Source organism: Scomber japonicus, chromosome 11, assembly GCF_027409825.1.
Source record: "Scomber japonicus isolate fScoJap1 chromosome 11, fScoJap1.pri, whole genome shotgun sequence".
NCBI lineage: Eukaryota > Metazoa > Chordata > Actinopteri > Scombriformes > Scombridae > Scomber > Scomber japonicus.
In genome coordinates, this window is record NC_070588.1 from 29137389 (window position 1) to 29158235 (window position 20847).

Sequence of the window (20847 nt, forward strand, 5' to 3'; positions counted from 1 at the left end):
CTCTGTCATGTAGAACAGTATACACACTGAGAAGTAAATTATTGTGTAGTCTGATTCTGACATTGATCACACAGATTAATAAATTAAAATTGGACTTGTCTTTGCACTGGAGGAATAATTCTAGTAAGTCCTAAAATGATCACAAGTCCAGCAATTAGACACTTCCCAAGTTCTCGTGAAGTTCAGCTGCTTCTGCTATCTTCATGTAGTGTCTTATCTGAGTCATAGAACCAGCTCTACAACCACTCAAATGTAAATTCAGATAGATTTTTAAAAGAATTTAGGTGCTTATTAGTTTATTTATTAACCCTTTTAGGCCAGATCTGATAGAAATAAAGCCTCAGTCAGTAATAGATGCATTCTGGGGTTTTTATTGCTTGACAAAAAGGGCAGAAAATTAACTAATTTATAAAAATGAAATTATTTAAAGTTTCAAAATGAATTTATATGTGTATACAGATTTAGATAAAGTCATAATATCCACTTGTTAAATGATTTTATATTGGATAAAAACAGTCATTTATGTTCTCTGACTCAAATATCAGCACAAAACTCTCGGATAGAAAACCACAGATGACTCAAGAGGCTCAGACTGTAGCTGTGTGTGTGTGTGTGTGTGTGATGTGTGTTTCTGCCCAGCTGTAGTTGTGTATGTGTGTGAGGGTCTCAGTGTATGTGTGTGTTGGAGTGTGTTTGACCAGGTGATACTTTGAATTAAGGATCAACCAGTGCACATTATTTGTCTATCTATTGTCTTACCTTTCAGTGGATTGTTCACATACAGTGTGAGTATATTTATTCTGTGCGTGTGTGTATGTGTGTGTGTGTGCACGCGTTGCCAATTACGTGTCCGAGCTATGCACACATAACATGAGCTGGTGAGTAGATGAATGAAATAAATGAATTACTCTATTCATTCATTTATTTGAAAGAATGAATGTTAATGTTAGCTACTTCTGTCCCCTCTCACATAACCCCCCCCACCCTCAGACACACACACACACACACATACAGCGTAACTACAGCCTTGTGCTCCTCTTCGACCACTGTACATACTGATCTGTAAATAATGATTCAAATCAAAATCATCTTTGATTGCCAACTATATTAAAAAATCATTGGAACTGACTCGTTGGTGTGATAATTAAGAAGATAATGACTGGGAAGTGATAGGTCAATATGAACTGATTTACACAGTATGCTATACACTACATGGACAAAATGTATGAACACCTGAGCATTGTACTGTCACTTTTCACATCTGGTTTCAGGGGTTCCAGGTGTTGACTGCAGTGATCATATTCAGCCACAAGAGCATCAGTGAGGTTCAGCACTGATCAGTCTGCTAACACACATGTTGGAAGATTGTGAAAAATAATTTTACACTGTAGAGATTAAAGGAGAACTCTGTCAATTTTACATATCAGTGTAGTGTGTTTACAGGTGTTGAGGAATACTGCTGCATAGATGTCTTTTGTAGCTCCAGAAAAATCAGATAAATTGACTTGAGTAATGTGACTTGAGTCAGTATTGGTTGGGGCTGAAATCTACTGTGTTTCAAATCTCATACTTCTGTACTATAAGTGTGTTCACTCTGAGAAGTATGGAAAAATGTAGCACTATGAGTACCTGGATGGTGCACTTAAAACAGTCAAAAAGTTGAGTGTGTAACTATGGACACTTCTTATTCTCAACAGTCTCCATCTTGTCTATGTAGCAGTGGAGAGAACACTATGAACATCACCCCATTATGCAAACCAGGGTTATTATAGTTTTTAACTTTTCATTAGTTTGTATTTTTATTTAGTTTTAGTTAGTTCCAAGTCTGAGTAGTTTTAGTTTAATTTTTATTTAATTTTAGTCTTGGTTTTAGTTTTCCAGGTATTAGAAGAAGTCAAAAACGAAACAACAAAAATGAAACTGACTTTATCTGCAGTTCAGTTAAGCTTTAGTTAGTTTTTATTTCAGTTAACTGAATTATTTTTTTCACTGCTAGTTTTAGTTTTAGTCTTAGTTTTAGTTAACTATAATAACCCTGATGCAAACGTATTTCTGCACTAAGCACCACTATGCTGTTTGGTTGATTTGATATGTAAAAGAATGCTAATGCTAACTAGCTAATTGTCATTTACAGCAAGTGCGCAACGGCCGTGTTCTACACAGAAGTGTACTTTGTGATTTGGAACAGTGTATGAGTGAGAAAAATAAATAAATGTGGCAGTGTGGAGTTAGACAGAAGTGATTCATCTCTACTAGAGGATAACTGCTCCAAGCCACATGCTGCTACTAGCATAACACACACACATCTGTACAGCTGAATGAGTTGAGTTACATTATGGACTGTATAGACTTCTTCTAGATTCTGATAAGGAACAAGATACAGGGGATGAAAAGAAATCAGATTTCCCTGCATTGATTTTGATAGTATGTCATATCATAGAGTACAATGCTAAATGCTAAATCTGTGATCTCTAAAGATGTTCCTTCACTGGAACACAAACCATGAAAAACAGCTCCAGACTAAGCCTTAATAAAAAAAGTGTATGGACAAGTTTGGTGGCCATGTAGTCAGGTTGCATGCTTAAAAATCTCATATTTTTACAGAGTTGTTAAGAATCTTAACAGCGTGGATGTTTTTAATGAATAAAAATGAGCACAAAGAAGCAGGAGCAGTTCAATTATCTCTCCCTTGTCAATGAGTCCTATAGGATTCTCATCTTTTCCCACAGGATTCCCATACATTTTTAAGGATCCTATGGGAATTCTATAGGGAAAGGTTTTGATTGTTTTAGGATTTACACAATCCTTTAAGAAATCTGTTTTTTCTCTATTGGCTCCAATAAAAATCCATTAAGATTCCAATGAAATAAAATAAAAAACCCTAATATCTAAGGGACTAGTACTAGTATTGTTTGTGTGTGTGTGTGTGTGTGTGTGTGTGTGTGTGTGTATTCATTCTTATTATGATTATCATTATTATTATTATTTAAACGTCAGGGTAAATAAAAGACAGTGCAGCAGATTTGTAGATCAGTGACAGTACCTCCAATGAACACTAGATGGCAGAACAGACTCACTGCTGAAGCACATGAAGCTGGCAGTGATCAGACTGCACAGAGCACATTGTTTTTTCCTCTTATCATTTCAGCCACAATTACTGTGTGCAGAAGATAAATCCTACACTGTAAAACATCATACAGGAATTTAGTGCAATCAACTAAATGCCCATCATGATTCATTCAGCTTCAAATTTGTCATTTTCATCCTCACACCTATTCAGAACGTATAAACATGAGCTCACCTGACTTTGTGTTCAATGAATGAACTAATCAGACTTCACTCAACTCACAATCACTAAACTCAATAGCTCAGGATTATTATTATTATTCTCTAGTTAAGTTCATTTTACTGAGTTAGTTTTACATTTTCACAACTCATGAGATGATGTTCAAACTCATTTTTCAACGTGAAATTGATATGTTTACATTGAAGCTAAAAAATGCATAACAGTGCTATTTCTTTGGTGGAATGTAGCTTTCTGGGAACAGATTCTGCTTTTGACATTTCAAAAGTGCAAAACATTTCATTTTTTTTATATTTTGAGCACCACATATAAAATCCAGACAGAAGAATAAATGGGAGATATTTTAACATGTTTGTTTTGGGTTTTTTTTTTTGTTGTTGTTGTTATTTTTCCATTTGTTATTTGGGTGAACTGGTCCTTTAACCACAGGAACAAGCCTCAAATAGCCTAGCTGTGAAAATTGGGGACATTATAATAATTAGTCATTATTCATCAATGTATTGTGCTTGTTGTAGCTGCCAAATGATTACCTGACCTGAGATCAGTCAGCCTGTCTTTCCCCGCCCTTCTCACCCTCTTATCTGGCCTGTCTGCCCGCCTCATTAGCATAATTATGCAGCTGCACACCGGGAGATTTCACACTTTAAAACAAACGTCCCTCGGGCCCGGCAGCCGTACAGGTGAGGGCCCAACAGAGTCAAACATGAGGTCAAACATGTGGCCCGCGGTGCTGGCGGCGGTGTGTGTTGTCGGTGTGTGTGCTCTCTCACATGTGGAGGAGATGGAGAGTCAGGAGCAGTTGTTTCGTAGCTCTCTGGGTCTCTCCGGGCGACCCCGGCCCGCTGGGGGCCACCAACCCCGGCGCAGCGTCCCCTCCCAGCTCTGGAAGATGTTCCGGGGATCCGAGAACATCAAGGCCCGGGAGAGCGACCCCTGCACGGTGTCAGAGTACGGGGTCCCCGGCAACATCATCAGATACGTTCAGGACCAAGGTAGACCTACTGTCATCATGTTTCATCATTTAAAGGCACAATACTTACCCAAGGCCAGCAATTAGACGGGTCCTTATGTGATTGTGTTGTTTTGTTAAAGCATGAATGGAGCTGCAAACTGCAAGTCTGCTATTTTTAAACATTTAGTTTCATCAATCAATAATAGCCTGCAGAATATTCCTCATTTAATAACTGAAAAACACTAATTAGGACATGAATTATGTTTTTAAAGGTTTAATCTCTTAACAAATGCGATTATTTAGCTAAAACCACAATAAAACATTAGATAAACACCAAAAAAAGTTGTTTCTGTTCAATTGTAGAGCGCATACAAAAACAAATTTAAATGAATTTATTTCCAACATGACAGATGTTTGTAAAGTTTGTGTATGTCAAGTTACATCCATGAATACAGGGCTGCAACTAATTATGAATAAATCTACAGAATATTCCTCATTTCATCAGTAAAATGTAAGCAAATAGTGTAAAATATCCAGTTTTTACTTTCAAAAAGAACAACGAAAACATATGAATTATTAATGTAACTGGCAATTAATTTTCTGACTCATATTTAAAGCTCTTGTTGAATAACAGAAAAAAACTGAACTTGTGTTATCTGTTGCCCAACGTGCCTGTGTGAGCTTTAACTCATCATATCACTAAACTAACCTACTTAAACAGTTGAATAAATATCAGATCATGAGTGAAAGAGTACAAATGAACCCAAAACGATAAAAAATATTACATGAGAGTGAGGTGGAAGAGTGTCCAATGTCCATTAATATGTTTAACATCACTGTGAGTCCCACATATTACTGTAATCTCCAACAATAATGTTCACAGCTTTAAGGAAAATTGGCAACAAGATACAGTTTTGTTGTAAATTGCATTTTAAAATGTATAAAAAGTCTTCATTAGAGAGAGTATTATACACCATGTCTGTCTTTCTGGATGAAATAACTTTAAAGAGTTAAATGTGAGCCTCAGAGTGTGTGTGTGTGTGTGTGTGTGTGTGTGTGTGTGTGTGTAGGCAGGCTGGTGTCTGGCTGGAGCAGCAGCTGTCAGGCGTGTCTGGAGAAGCAGCTTTTCTTCAACATGTCCGTCCTGCAGCCTGTGGAGCTGCTGTCTCTGGCTCAGCTGGAGGTCAACTTCCACTGGAATCTCTTCACGTCTGCAGAGCTCCTGCGGGGGCCCCGGGCCCTCAGCGTGTCTCTGTACAAAGTGATCCGAGCCACGCTGAGAGAAACCAATCCTCAGGCTGGCCGCAGACTCCTGCTGTCCCAGTCCATCCGTCTGCAGCCAGAACCGTCCTCCATCACCATGGACCTGACCTCATTAGCGGAGAGTTGGCGCAAACCAGGACGCAACTACGGTTTGGTTTTAGAGCTGCTGCCTCTGAGCGCAGGTCCAGAGGAGATTCTTCCTTTTCGGCCTGGTAACTCTCTCCCGTTAGAACCGGCCTTCACCCTACCTCTGATCCAGGCCTCTCTGGTCGCCGTCTCTCTGGACCCCCACCAGTGTCGCTCCAGACAGAGGAGGAGCGCCGTCCACCTCCCCGTGACGCCCAGCAACGTGTGCAAGGCTCGCCGTCTCTACATCGACTTCAAAGACGTGGGTTGGCAGGACTGGATCATCGCTCCTCAGGGTTACATGGCTAATTACTGCCACGGCGAGTGTCCGTTCCCTCTCAGCGAGAGCCTGAACGGGACCAACCACGCCATCTTGCAGACCCTGGTTCACTCCCTGGACCCTCACGGTACGCCCCAACCCTGCTGCGTCCCCATCCGCCTCTCCCCCATCTCCATGCTCTACTATGACAACAATGACAACGTGGTGCTCAGGCATTACCAGGACATGGTGGTGGATGAGTGCGGGTGTCGATGAGGTTCAGGGTCCTTTTTTGGAACGTCCACCTGTTAATTTTTAAGTTCTTGGTCCAAGTTTTAATGTGACTTGTTGTTTGTGACTCAACATAAGATGAAATTTCTGTGTGGTGAATGGATTTTAAAGACTGTCACATTTGTGTTTGTCTTTTTTTTCTCAGTGATATTTAGAAGTATTTCTTTAATATGAAGGTTGATGTTAATACATTTTGCAATAAAACCACAATGAAGGATTGAAATTGAAGCTTTCTTTATGAATCCACTGTCAAAGTCTTGTATACTGTAGATACCGACTGATATGTCGGAAAGCCCATAGTATCGGCCGATATTGACCTTATCACAGATATATCAGTGTTGGTGTTCTACAATATGCACCAATATCTTTATTTTTTGGTTTTTTTAAATTTGTAGATACAGCATTTAGGATTATTTACATAAAACTCACAAAGATCAATACATAAATATTAGGTCTGGTCAGAATTTATGAGAATGTCTGAGAGTAAAGGATAATATAACTATAATTTCATACAGTAGTTTTGTTGCTAGAAAGAATAGAGATCAACAGAAAATGGGTAAGTGGACTCATTTCCATCAATTTATAATATAATATCTAGAGCCTGACCGATATACCAGATAGCCGATATTATCAGCTGATATTGACTTATCACAGATATATCGTATTGGTGAATATGTTGTACAATATGTGGCGGTTACATTTTTTTAGTTTTTAAACTTATAGGAAGCATTTTATGTAAATGTGACCCTTTTTTAAATTCAAGTTGAATATATACATAAGGGTTTTTTGTGCTGTTCTTTTTATTCATACCTAATTATAATTATTCAGTTCACAATGAAGTTTACTGATGTCATTTTATACAATGAAGTGTATTAAAGTGTAAAATATCATGCCCTCTATTACATATCTTTGTCACAAGTGTTTGAAAACCACATCAGCCCCAAAAATCTAGTACTGGTCGGGCCCTTACCTTGTATTTCACATTTGCATTGACTTCAATAGAAGACACCTCTCCCATGTTTCATGTATTTTCTCTCTTAACACCTGACTGTGTTTTTATTTTGTCATTAAGATGGTTGGCTATCATCCAATAAGTAACCAAATCTAGAGACGTCTGAGTAACTCCATCACATAATTTACTGATGCATAGTGTGAATTAGAGTCATTTTAAAGCTCCTTGAATGGTAGCTGGTTTGACATTAATGTGTGACTGTAGAATAAAAGCATTGCAGTCCAAATACAGTCCAGACCATGTATTGATCGAATTTGGTCATTTCACTGCTAGAACTGCAGAATTAGCTGCAACGAACATTGACTTTTTCTCTCATTTAATCTTTGACTAATCAATAAATTGTGTAGTCTGATAAAATATGAGCTAATTGTGCCTGAGGGGACGTCTTTAAATGGCTTGTTCAACAAGGACAAGGAAGTATCAAATCCTCACATTTGCAAAGCTGGGATCCGCAGCGGTTTCCAATCAATTTCTATCAATTGACTAATCAATGAATGATCTATTCAAGACTATTGTAGCCTGAAGGTAAAACTTTCATGTTGATTTTAAATGAAAAATGAGAAAAAGAAATTCAGAATCCCTATATACCTTCATGTAGTCATATTAAACATTTAAGCACAACATATTGATACTGACTGATCAGTTCACTGTCAGCAGTGATTTACATGTTTCACTGACAGAGACCAGCCACTCGTTTATCTATTAAATGAGAGATGAACTCTTCTTATCTCACCTTCCTCTCTGATAACCCCCACCCCCCCATGCAGCCAGCCAGCCAGCCAGGAAGACGCTGGTGTCGCCATGACGACGGTTGCTCATCACAGCGATTGGGAGAGGCTGACAGGTTGTAGTAATTAGTGAAGAGAAGGCAAGGAGAGAGTTTAGGGTGTGAAGGAAAGGAGAGAAGAAGATAACAGTAGGAAAGTGAGCAGTTTTGGAGGATAATGTTCCTTTAATGTTCCTTTTACTTTGAAAAATGTGTGTAGTTTGATGTCTTATTGTTCATTCAACAAATATTCTAAAATTCCTTGACGTATCTCATAGTGTAAACTGTTCCCACACATTTGTTCCAACAATTACAGTCAAATAGATATATATCCCAGAAAGGAGGGTACATTGTTTTTTTTGTTGTTTTTTGTGTGTGTGTGTGGGGGGGGGGGGGGGGTCTATTTCAACAATACAATACAATACAAATATCCATAAAATATCTGGAATATAAATTCAAATAAAGTTGTGTGAGGTTTAAACAGTGACTATCAGAGCCCGACACTACAGCTGGACATTTATGGTGACTGACCATCTGGTTTATTTTAATCTTATCTAAATCAAAGAACACTGTAACTATTTCAGTGTAGTTTCAGTCAATGAAAACTTGACATTTAAGTCTTTTTAGTCTTCAAATTATATTGAACATTTCAATCTAGTTAAGCCAAAACCAGTATTATCATTTTAGTCAAACTTGTTTCACTTTCAGATCTTATTATCTGAGGAGAAACACAGGACGAATGACGATGAACATACTACAAGGGTGTAGAATATGAACAGTGTGTGAGGGTTAATATATATATTACAAGTCAGTATATCTGGTACCTGATGTTACTATGTGATCTGTATCTAATAGCATACAGTGAGTGTTTGCATTCACACCTACTCACTAATGACATTCCCATCAGCCTTACAGAGCTGCTAACATGGCTGCAGACTGTTAGACACATTGAAACATTTCTTAGTTTAAAATGTGAACAGGTATTTAAGGTATGGTTTAATGAGGATGGTGATAATGATTCATGCAGCAATGTATAAATCTATAATCAGCATTATAAGGGCTAATGAGATGTTTTAATGATGCACCTGGCTCAGACTGTTTCTTATGGAAGTCAATGTGAAGTGTGTAGATTATAGAGCAGGCAGTGGTGTTACAGTACATTTTTGTTATTCTATAAAGGACTGCTTGTAATGTCTCTCATTTGAGACAAGTCTGCAGAGTCTTGATTGTCTCATATTGTTTATTGATATATTCACTGATCCTCTTAGAGATTCCTACAACAGGAGTCCTCAACAAACTTTGCAGTTTTTTAATGAATATAATAAATATTTGTATGTGTGTAATCCACTTATTCCCACATGGAACAATTCTAGCGCTTGAGTTCCACCTGGAATGGTTTGGAAGTGCACTACTCAGCTGTAGCATGCAGGTAACATGCTCATGGATGTATACCACTGGTAATACCACTATTAGAGGAAATATGGTAACAGTAGTTTCCTTTACAGCACTATTCTAGTTTATTGTATTGATACTATACACAAATATTATAAAATAATATTTTAATAAATTTTTATCTATATATAAAATATATATCTATATATCTATATCTAATATTTAATATTTATCTTATTTTAATACTTTATCGCAAGAAAAGAAAAACTGCCAAAGATAAAGCTCATTGAAACCTGAAACTTGTTCCTGTAACATATACTGCAGTAACTTCTATAGAGAGGTACACATGTTACTGTTGTAATAGTACACATTTAGTATATACATTTCTTATACTATCAGCTATTTAAAAACAACATATACTAAAATAAAGAACCAGAGATTATAAAGTGTTTGCTACTGCACAGACTCTCTGCTGTGGATCACATACTGAACCCCAAATTGCTCCCAAAGGCTGTGCCATCAGTGTGTGTGTGAGTGTGAGTGAATGGATGAATATGGCTTGTAGTGTAAAGCTTTGAGTATAATTGCTGTCCATTTAGCATAGGTGGATGCATCATATGTTGTCTGTTAGTGTTTTTGTTATCTCGTGTTTTCAGCTCTGTTGGAGAGATTTAATTTTGTGTATAAGATGATGTTCATAAGTTGACTGGATGAAGAGTTTTGAAGATACGGACTCTGTATTGAATCATGCAGTCATAACCAGTCATAAAAAACTGTAATTAAAGTCACTAGGCTATGTGTAGGATTTGACACGAGTCCCATTTCAATTAAGGAAGTTCTGGGTAATATTTAGGAGGCAGGAACTTTACAGGAACGTCCTCTCACTCTGTCCTATCAGCCGTTGTGTCTCCATTGTAGAGTAGGACCTTGATAGGACCCACCGGACTCTGGAGATGACCTATCATTCTGCAACAGTTTCGATCATCACATAATTGTTATGTGACAGTTTTGACCATGATGTCACGGAGGTGATGCACAGCTCAACAAAGAACAAGACAACGAGGAGGTCAACATGGAAGGAGCTTTTGGTTCCCTTATCATACGTCTGCTTGTGCATCTCCATCTTCTACTACCATTCTTCTTCTACTGAGTTTTAAAAATGGCGCTTATTTTTGGGGCTTTCTGTTGGCGTCACATCCTGCTTTGAGTATACCTAATCAGAGTCAACCTCAAGCCCCATCCAAAAATGTTTCGGGGCTGCATGGAGTACATAACCCAAGGTAGGGACTCATTTCGCCCATGTATAAGTTCCAGGAGGTTGTCCTTCAGGGTTGGTTCCTGCTATGGAGACACGTCAATGGTCACGGCCCCATAAAATTACCCTGAAGTTCCTGCAGTGGAAACAATGCTCACAGGGATAAATGAACTGAAAGCAACATGTAGACTGCACCAATGTTTATCCAGATAGCTAACTAACACCATCAGGTAATGGAATATCAAATTCTACTCATCGTGGCTCTAATTAGAAATAATTCCAATAATTCAATCATGATCAAACTGTGTCTATCAGATCATCTTAGATATAAAAACCTTCTTTAAATTCCTCCCTCACTCCTTCAAATTAAGATGTGTTCTGCAGGGTTCAGACACCTTTATCAAAAATGTAACATTAGTGATATTAATGACTTTAAATTGAATTAAACAAATAAAAGAACCAAACAAATTCAGCATTCCTGCTCGGTGAAGTGCACCGTTCACACATTGTTGTTAAATCGTGCTTTCATCGCCTGGTGTTACATGTGGACAACACTATTGGCTTTCCTTCTCTTTTCCTCCTCTCCCACATGTGCGCAGTCAGTCAATGAGAAATGAATAATCAATAGCAGTCATGATGGAGCCTGTGGAGCTGCTATGACTCAGCCATCCGGACTGGATGTGGCTTCGTCCGTCCATCTGTATTTCTGTCTGCAGTCCTGTCTATCCATTCCATTTTTTTTCCATCAATGTTTTCTTTTCATCTTGGTGCTAAAAATACGACAGTTTAAACAATATTGTTCTTCCAAAATTGAGTAAAAAGCTTGAAAGCAGATGAGTGGAGGCAGCAGATGGATGAATATGGTTATGGAATGACATTGTCAGCAATGCTTTGATATTTCAATGAATTCTAGTGCAAATGTTTACTTTGACCTGACTTTGGATTGACTTTAGAAGTATTTTAACATGTGTGATGTGATGCTTTTATTCTGGTGAAGGATGTGAATACTGCTGACACTCACAGGAAATATAACAGTGTTTGTTCTCTTGAGCCAACAGGGGGCAATGTGGCTTCAGCTGAAGCTCAGAGCAGACCTGGCTGTTGAAACTGTCTTTGTGTGTGTGTGTGTGTGTGCGTGTGTGTGTGTGTGTGTGTGTGTGTGTGTGTGTGTGAATACTCTCAGCATGAGGTAGCTGGTTAGAAGTGGATATGTGCTGAGCTGACCACTGCAGAGCCCATCAGCAGTGAATCTCAGGGAGGACTTGGATGTGTGTGTGTGTGTGTGTGTGTGTGTGTGTGTGTGTGTGTGTGTGTGTGTGTGTGCGTGTGTGCGTGTGTGCGTGTGTGTGTGCATGCGCGCAGTTACCCTGCAAGGCAGCAGGATTTGTGAGATTGTGAGATCACGCTTGAGATCATGCAAGAAGAGTCTGGCGCGTCAGGTTATATGTGTAGGGCTCAATTTAGAGTTTTGATCATTTTGATAATCCTGATCATCAACAGTGTTGATTGACAGGTATTTAAATGCAGAGACAATACTTATCACCCTTTATGGATGAATTTATACACCTTTATTATTTGAATATATGTGGTTAGATGTGTATATTTTGTCAGTTACAATAGTTTAGATATGCACAAAAAAATGCAGCTTTTCTATCTAAACTCTTTAATTATGTCAATTATAGCTTAAATGTTTGTGGCAAAACATAACACAGATTGAACCTTTAATGCAACATTATTAATTTCCAAAAAAACATGTTTGCAGTTTAGATGGTTGGTGTCTGATTATTGGGTAGATGGTGTAGAATTTGGATAATGGGTGTCTGGTCATTGGGTAGGTGGTGTACAGTTTGGATGGTTGGTGTCTGGTTATTGGGTAGGTGGTGTAGAGTTTGGATGATGGGTGTCTGGTCATTGAGTATGTGGTGTACAGTTTGGATGGTTGGTGTCTGGTTACGGTGTAGGTGGTGTACAGTTTGGATGGTTGGTGTCTGGTTACGGCGTAGGTGGTGGACAGTTTGGATGGTGGGTGTCTGGTTACGGTGTGGGTGGTGTGGAGTTTGGATGGTGTGTGTCTGGTTATGGTGTAGGTGGTGTACAGTTTGGATGTGGGTGTCTGGTTACGGTGTAGGTGGTGTACAGTTTGGATGGTTGGTGTCTGGTTACGGTGTAGGTGGTGTACAGTTTGGATGGTGGGTGTCTGGTTATTGGGTAGGTGGTGTATGGTTTGGATGGTGGGTGTCTGGTTATTGGGTAGGTGGTGTAGAGTTTGGATAATGGGTGTCTGGTCATTGAGTAGGTAGTGCACAGTTTGGATGGTGGGTGTCTGGTTATTGGGTAGGTGGTGTAGAGTTTGGATGGTTGGTATCTGGTTATTGGGTAAGTGGTGTAGAGTTTGGATGGTGGGTGTCTGGTCATTGAGTAGGTGGTGTACAGTTTGGATGGTTGGTGTCTGGTTATTGGGTAGGTGGTGTAGAGTTTGGATGGTTGGTGTCTGGTTATTGGGTAGGTGGTGTAGAGTTTGGATGATGGGTGTCTGGCCATTGAGTATGTGGTGTACAGTTTGGATGGTGGGTGTCTGGTAACGGGGTAGGTGGTGTAGAGTTTGGATGGTTGGTGTCTGGTTACGGTGTAGGTGGTGTACAGTTTGGATGGTGGGTGTCTGGTTATGGTGTGGGTGGTGTGGAGTTTGGATGGTGTGTGTCTGGTTATGGTGTAGGCGGTGTACAGTTTGGATGGTTGGTGTCTGGTTACGGTGTAGGTGGTGTACAGTTTGGATGGTGGGTGTCTGGTTATTGGGTATGTGGTGTACAGTTTGGATGGTTGGTATCTGGTTATTGGGTAGGTGGTGTAGAGTTTGGATGGTGGGTGTCTGGTCATTGAGTAGGTGGTGTACAGTTTGGATGGTTGGTGTCTGGTTACGGTGTAGGTGGTGTACAGTTTGGATGGTTGGTGTCTGGTTACGGTGTAGGTGGTGTACAGTTAATGGTGGGTGTCTCCCCAAGTGGCCAAAAATCTGTAATTACAAATTTAAGGATTATACCTTTTTATACATTTCATGGGATTATAACAATAAGGGCAAAATGACGTCCTGTAAATCTACTCAGCTGTATGCTGTCTTGTAACAACCGTAACAACACAAAGTTAGTGGAAACCTTAAATCGAGTGCTCAACAGCGTTCAATAAGTTCAACATGATTTTTATAAGAAGCATAGACACCTGAGTACAGTTTATCATGTTTCAGACGTGTATACTTTTGTGCTATTTCGCTAATTAGCAGTGTGTGATAACTAAGCGCCAGCATCGTATTAGGCTGGGATACACTTGCTCATGCAGCCCCAGGTGTTAAATAATGAATCAGTGGGTGGTAACATTGAAATTTCGTGCAATCCTAAAATCCTAGTGTAGACTTTGGTGTGTCTGTCAGTGTTGTAGTTCTGTACAGCTGCTGCTAGATGTAACTTAAGAGCCACATTCACTGCTGCCACCTTTAACACGGTGATAATGAGCAGAGATGACAGCGAGGAACTTATTCTATCTCAGGCATACACACACTCATCGTTCCATTGACCTCCATAGTGAGTACAGTAATACAGTCTGATACGACAAGCACTCTGACTAATGTTCAGTCTCCACACACACACACACACTCATATCCACACACATTTCTTGGCGCCTATATTTCTAATCCTTTTAGAGTCTGTGTCACACTGACACACATTTGGCACACCCACTCTGTCACCTAATCAATGATAATGGAATCTGTGTGTATCCTGCCTAGTAACACAAGCCTGTATGTGTCAGGAACATGTTAACCTACCACTGACGGTCGCACGCTTACACATGTTTGCATGTCGGAACATGTGTACATACAATCATCAGCACAATGAAGCAGATGTTTGACAGTAGATAATGTCGCCGCTGCAAATCCCAAAAGAGAATTCATTACACTCAAAGCTCCACTAATCAATATTATACTAACAATGAATCAAATAACTGTGTGATGTGGGAAGCGTTGCACACTGTGAGGAATCCAACTCAGCAGGCGGCCTGTTTTCATTGAACATGCTCTGATAGACCCACAGTAACAGCAGACAGACACAACTGCTGAAGAAAGTGGAGAATCGAACAGCTGAAGATTCTCAGGAGTCAGTGTAGACATAACCAGATGTAAAAAAGAGAATGAATACTGAACTTATATTCATTGGACTCCAGGTTAATATTGCTTCATGTCTGCTGTGCTAGATGTGAAACAAGTAAATTCTTTGCCAGCGCGTGTTCTGCCCCCTAGTGACAATTAATAATAAATGCAGCTTTAAAAACTTAAAACAATTGTCCTGTTCAATAGATCTCTTCATGATGCACTTATAAAATCCACAGTCCTTCATCTGAAGTTAATAAGAAGCTTCAGCCGTCCAAATGAGTCAAATCAAGTGTTCTATGTTTCAACGTTACAGTCTTTTTACTACCAAAGTCCTTCTTTTTGTTACTATACTTCCACCACAGCTCAACGGGAAACACTAAGAGGGAATTTGATGCTAAAAAGACAGTAAATGTGTCAGATATCTACTTGATATGACTAACTAAGACTGCTGAAGCTGAATGTAAGCTTCACGTCAACTTTTAAATGCATTTTTGCACCAAATGACTGTGTGGACATTGTGAGAACAATGTTATTGCTTTCAACAAGTGTCATTATTTTCCATGAATCGGTTTAGTTTCTGATCCTTGTATCTGTTGTTTTTGGCATGCTTTTTGTGATGTTATTTGTCCTCTTATGTACTTTTATATGAAACCATTTTTTTTATTTGTATGCTGCTATCTTGACTAGGAGTCCCTGGCAGTGTCTTTGTGGAACCTTTCTGGTCAAATAAAGGATAAATACCACGGCTACCATACGGACAATTGGGGCAAGAGCCCAAGGGCCCTTGAGCAGAGAGGGGCCCTCAATGGTTGGAGAAAAAGAATATGTGCTCTAGAGATATAAACACAAAGCTTGACCCATTCTCTTTATGTTGATAATTATGGTCACTGTCAGAAACCTACTACAGTATGTCCAAAACAAAATATGTTAATTAAATGTGAGTTAAAATATGAGTTTGATGCTAAAAAGACTGTAAATGTGTCAGATATCACTTGATATGACTAACTCAGAATGCTGTAAACTCATGTAAGCTTCACATCTACTTTAAAATGTAGTTTTGTGGACACTATTTGGTCTGCCATCACTTATATTCAAAGTGTATTTGAAGGGGATCTTTCAAATGAAGCTTATTCAGCGAACTTTCAGGAGCTTTATTCATGATTCTTTTTATCCTTCATAGGGTCCTGGAGGGGGGTCCGTTGCTATGGTGGACTCCCTGTGAGCTTCCCCCATAACGCAGGCAGCAAGCAGTAGACCTACACACATCAATTGTTTTTCTTTATAAATCATTTACAAGGCGTCTTGTTGATGGTGTGATCCTTGCTAGAGAATGATTACAGTGAAGAAAACCTCTGCCACTGTTCACACCTGACTGTTGTCTTAAGACCTATTGTGTACCTTGTAATCTTTTAATAGTTCTGAAATGACAGTTAAAACATCTTGAGCTTCTGTAATGTTAGATATTCCTGAATAAAACAGATATACAGTGTTATTTTGTGCAGAATTTGATCAAATTGTTCAGGGATTCGATTTGATTCCTCAAAAATCAGCATTCTTTAGCAAGTCTCTGGAGAGACCAGACCAGATTTGCCAGCTAAGCTACTTTCACCTTAGATTTGATGAGTGAGAAGACCCCTGTAACCCTCCTGTAGTCTTCCTTTTGACTATGCAACTTTTGACCTCCCAGGTCAAAATTGACCTGGTTTGGTTTGACTGTTTATAAAACATAACGGTATAAATTATCACCCATCTCTGTGTTAGACTATTCCAGCTTAGTACCACAAATTCTACACATGTTTTTGGAATTATGGTCAATATACTTCATTTAAATGAAATTATACCTATTTTTTGAGTTAAGGCCTGTTAGGTCAAATTGACCAGAGAACAGACTTTTTTCCCCCCAAAAAGAGAAGAGAATCACCAGTAGTTCTCAGTGAATGAGTACTAATGTGGCTCTCTGGACTGACTGTGTTCAGTGGGCAGGACAAACAGCAGCATCTTCAGTTGACCAACCATTAGCCACTGATCCCTGGTCCCCCCCACTGTTTGACCACATGACTCCTTTTTCTTTGTTTCTATACTATAAATGAAGTCTCAGTGGTAAGCACTGTTGCTTCACAGTAAGAGGGTCTTGGATTCAATTCCCAACGCGGGAGTTTACAAGCCCCCCTCCCCTTGTGTGGTTTCCTCCCATCAGCAGAAAACATGTATGTTAGGTTAATTCTCCTGTCAGTGACCTTCACTAAAAGCTCTGACAGAACTGGAGTTAGTTCCTGGGTGCTGCACTGCAAGGCATCACATTTCACTGTACAACTGTATGTGTGACAAAATAAAGTACATTTTTAGTTTCAACTTGACTATTTAAATTAGATTTCTTTTTGCACTGAGATTACAATGAGTGTATTCCAGTGTCTGCATCCTCTCTCACAACACCTTAGTTCCCCAGTCTAGTCAAGAGCCTGCATGAAAATGATGCAGACTGATATAGTTGATGAAATGTTGACTTTATTTTCTTGCCTTCATTTTATAAATGATTGTATACATGTGTTTGTAATATTAGATAATCTACTCTTAAATGCTTTTCATTACAGTGACACACCAGTATAGAAAGTCGTATTCATGCCATATCCACTGCTCTATTCTGTCAGATGATAGTTATTGTATAGTTATATTAAGGTACGGTAAACTAAGCTAAGCTAAGCTAAAGTAAGCTAAACTAAGGTAAAGTAAACTAAGCTGAGGTAAGGTAAGGTAAAGTAAGCTACGGTAAGGTAAGGTAAGCTAACCTAAGCTAAGGTACGGTAAGGTAAGGTAAGGTAAGGTAAGCTAACCTAAGCTAAGGTAAGGTAAGGTAAGCTAAACTAAGCTGAGGTAAGGTAAGGTAAGGTAAGCTAAGGTAAGGTACGGTAAAGTAAGGTAAACTAACCTAACCTAATCTAAGGTAAGGTAAGGTAAGGTATGGTGAAAGTGATAAAAATAAATAAAATAAGATAAAATAAAAATATACTATATTCAGTAAACAATCTCTGTGAATAAAATATAGATGTGCATTATGCATAAATTCCTGATATTATATACATATGTGTAATGTTCCTGGCATTTACATAGTAAGGACAGCATCAGTCTTCTTTAGTAGGAGTGGGAGGTACTGTACTGGGTGCTGTACACTTATACTACTGATGGGATGCGATCAAATTGTGTATTTTAAGAAAAAATTATTCTAATTTATTATTCATTTGATGAGTCTGATAACAATAAAAAAAAGAAACAGCGTGAGGTTGTGTTTCCCTCCATCATTTCAGCACCAGTATCACATAGCTAAGACTTGGCTGCAAAACTGCATTTCAGTCTGAAGAAATTATATTTACAACCTGTATGACTGCACATGAATGCACCATTCCTGTAGCCATTTCATCAATGTGTACTACTAACTGTATTTCTATATAGATGTCTAGATGTGCCGATCATAGTGTGTGACATCATCTAGAAACTTTTCCATCAGGCTTTAGCTATTGATAGTTGCACTATTACCATTGTTCTCTCCATTCCACTGCAAAAGTTGCTCCCGGCAGTGTTGTGAAAGGGTCTTACTAGAAAAAAAACCCTCCTACCTCAGAACTTTTTGGTGCCATTTAGAAAAACTCCTAGTGGTAAAATAAAGTACTCCGTGAACACAGTCCCTGGTTGTCAGCGTGAGTTGTGGCTGGCGGAGTGCTGTAATTAGGTGACAGCAGGTTCCAGCAGTACACACTTTAACGCCTCACATGAACACAGGCACACACACCACACACACACACACGCACACACACACACACAGAGGCAGAGGTGAGCCCATTATGCTTGACCCTTCAGCCTGAATCTGCATGTGTGTGTTCACAGTAGGAGGGGCCGTGGCTACTGTGTTTCATTACAAACCATTACTACTCAGCTCTAGCTTCACGCTGATACAGTTCAACACATTCACATTCATTATTACACAAATATGATTCTAATGAGCGTCTAACATCAGCGTCACATATTCAGACTCACTTATATGGTCAGTGACCCTCGTCGGGGTTAATGCGTCCTGCCATATTTATGAAAAACATTTTGGTTCAGTGGAACAGCTTCATGACAAGAAGTCTAAAGTCTTACTTGACCTCCATTTACTTAATTGCTGTAGAATGAATTGGCCCTGTTGATCTCATGCTGTTATTAAGTACTTTTGACTAAGGACAGAAAATGACCCGAAGTCTTTCTGTTCTTCTGAAGTAATGCATGTTTTTGATGGCTTATATGATCTATAGATGCAATGTGAAATCAGCCTGTGTATGTAGTTTAATGCTTCAGTATAAAACTCAACCCAGCTGACACCTGACGTTAATGCGGCATTAGAACAACGTTGTACTCCAACGTTAGATTACCATTGGTAATGTTTGGATGTTGTCAATATAACGTTTAAACAACATTGGGCTTTGGTTATTTACCTTACAACTGAATGTCAGAATTTTACGTATATTTTACGTAAACAGGTGAGGTTGACTAGACGTTGGATATTGGTTGCACGCCAACACAACTTAAAACCAACTAAATAACAACGTCAGCTTGACGTTGATATTTTTATTTGAAACTGACGTCAGCTTTACACGTTGTCTCAACGTTGGCTTTTAGTTGTCTGATGTTGCAACTGATATCCAACCAAGAACCAACGTTAATACAACGTCCTGTGTCACCTGGGAATGCACATGCTCACGAAACCTTCCTAACTTCTGTAATACATCACAGTGAATTTAAGATTTTGACGATTTTGCAATACTGTAGCAAATCAATCTGTAATTTAAAAGTTTAAGCACCCAGTGATAATGTAGATTGGACTGTAATCATTACTGGAGCAAGGCGAGAACAACCACACACATGCAACACACATATTGTACGTATGTTAGCTTCAGCCAGGACTGAAATCACTGATCAGCACGTATAATATTAAAATCACAACCTCCGTCACAGTAAAGTAAATCCCATCTGATTGAAGCTTTAGTCTGTCTGAGTCTGAGGTGATGGTGATGGGGGAGAGTCGCTGCCAGGAAACCTTGACACACACACACACACACACACACACACACACACACACACACACACACAGCAACAACCTGAACTAGAGGAACAACAGATATAGATGACAGGAAGACCTATATATAGATCTGGTAGCTGTGTGTGTGTGTGTGTGTGTCTGTGTGTGTGTGCGTGCTGGTTGTTCTCTGCTGGGACTCTCAGGCCAGCATGAGTAAGCAACCGGTCGGATTTACAGTCGGATTTACAGCATATTGATTAAATTAGCATTCGTTCCACAGCCTGAATATTGACTCACACAACCATACACACACATACACACACACTTATGTACACACACATTTACATACACAGAGTCCTATTAGAAATTCACACACACATGGACAGGCTCCCACAATAATCAAGAAAAGATTAATTTCTCCTATAGAAAGAAAAAATAACTACAGAAAAAAAGGCTGTCATGACAACTGAGGTGTGTGTGGAATAAACTGTGGAATAAAATGTGAAAATAAACGTATGAATAACTTGCACACATTCTTTTTTGTGGACCCAGCATCAAATTCTGCTTTTAATCCATCTTGAGAGAATATATTAGAGGATGGCAAAAATGTCTAAGTGGTGTAACCATAAAAACTTTGTACCAAATAATTCAACTTGCTTAAAAACAGTAAATTCTGAATAAAACACCATATCAACTAGTTTGTCATGATCTTACATTATAACTTTTTATATTAAATAAAGAGAATGGAATACAAATGTTCTAAATATTACATTTAATCTGGAGAATCATGGAGATCAGGAAACATTTATCATTATTAGTATCAGTCCACTTAAATACACTGTATGTGATAAAATATTGAATATTTATCATTCTTTTGTGGTTACACCATTTGACATGTTCAGGAGCATTCAGTCTTACTTTTGGTAAAAAAAAATGTGCAAATGTAATTTCAGATGACAGAAAATTAGCAAAATAAAAACAGAATATCATACACAAAAACACTATAAAAAAATAGTCAGCATAGATAGATGCTGAT

At 38.8% G+C, this 20847-nt stretch overlaps 1 protein-coding gene across 1 annotated transcript; it reads left to right on the forward strand.

The window, feature by feature from the left end:
- The first annotated feature begins 4019 nt into the window (after window positions 1-4019).
- gdf3 (growth differentiation factor 3) lies at window positions 4020-6180 on the forward strand. Its single transcript, XM_053328845.1, has 2 exons — window positions 4020-4296; window positions 5327-6180. Exons 1-2 carry the CDS (start codon window positions 4020-4022, stop codon window positions 6178-6180), a joined length of 1131 nt encoding a protein of 376 aa, XP_053184820.1.
- The last annotated feature ends 14667 nt before the right edge of the window (window positions 6181-20847 follow it).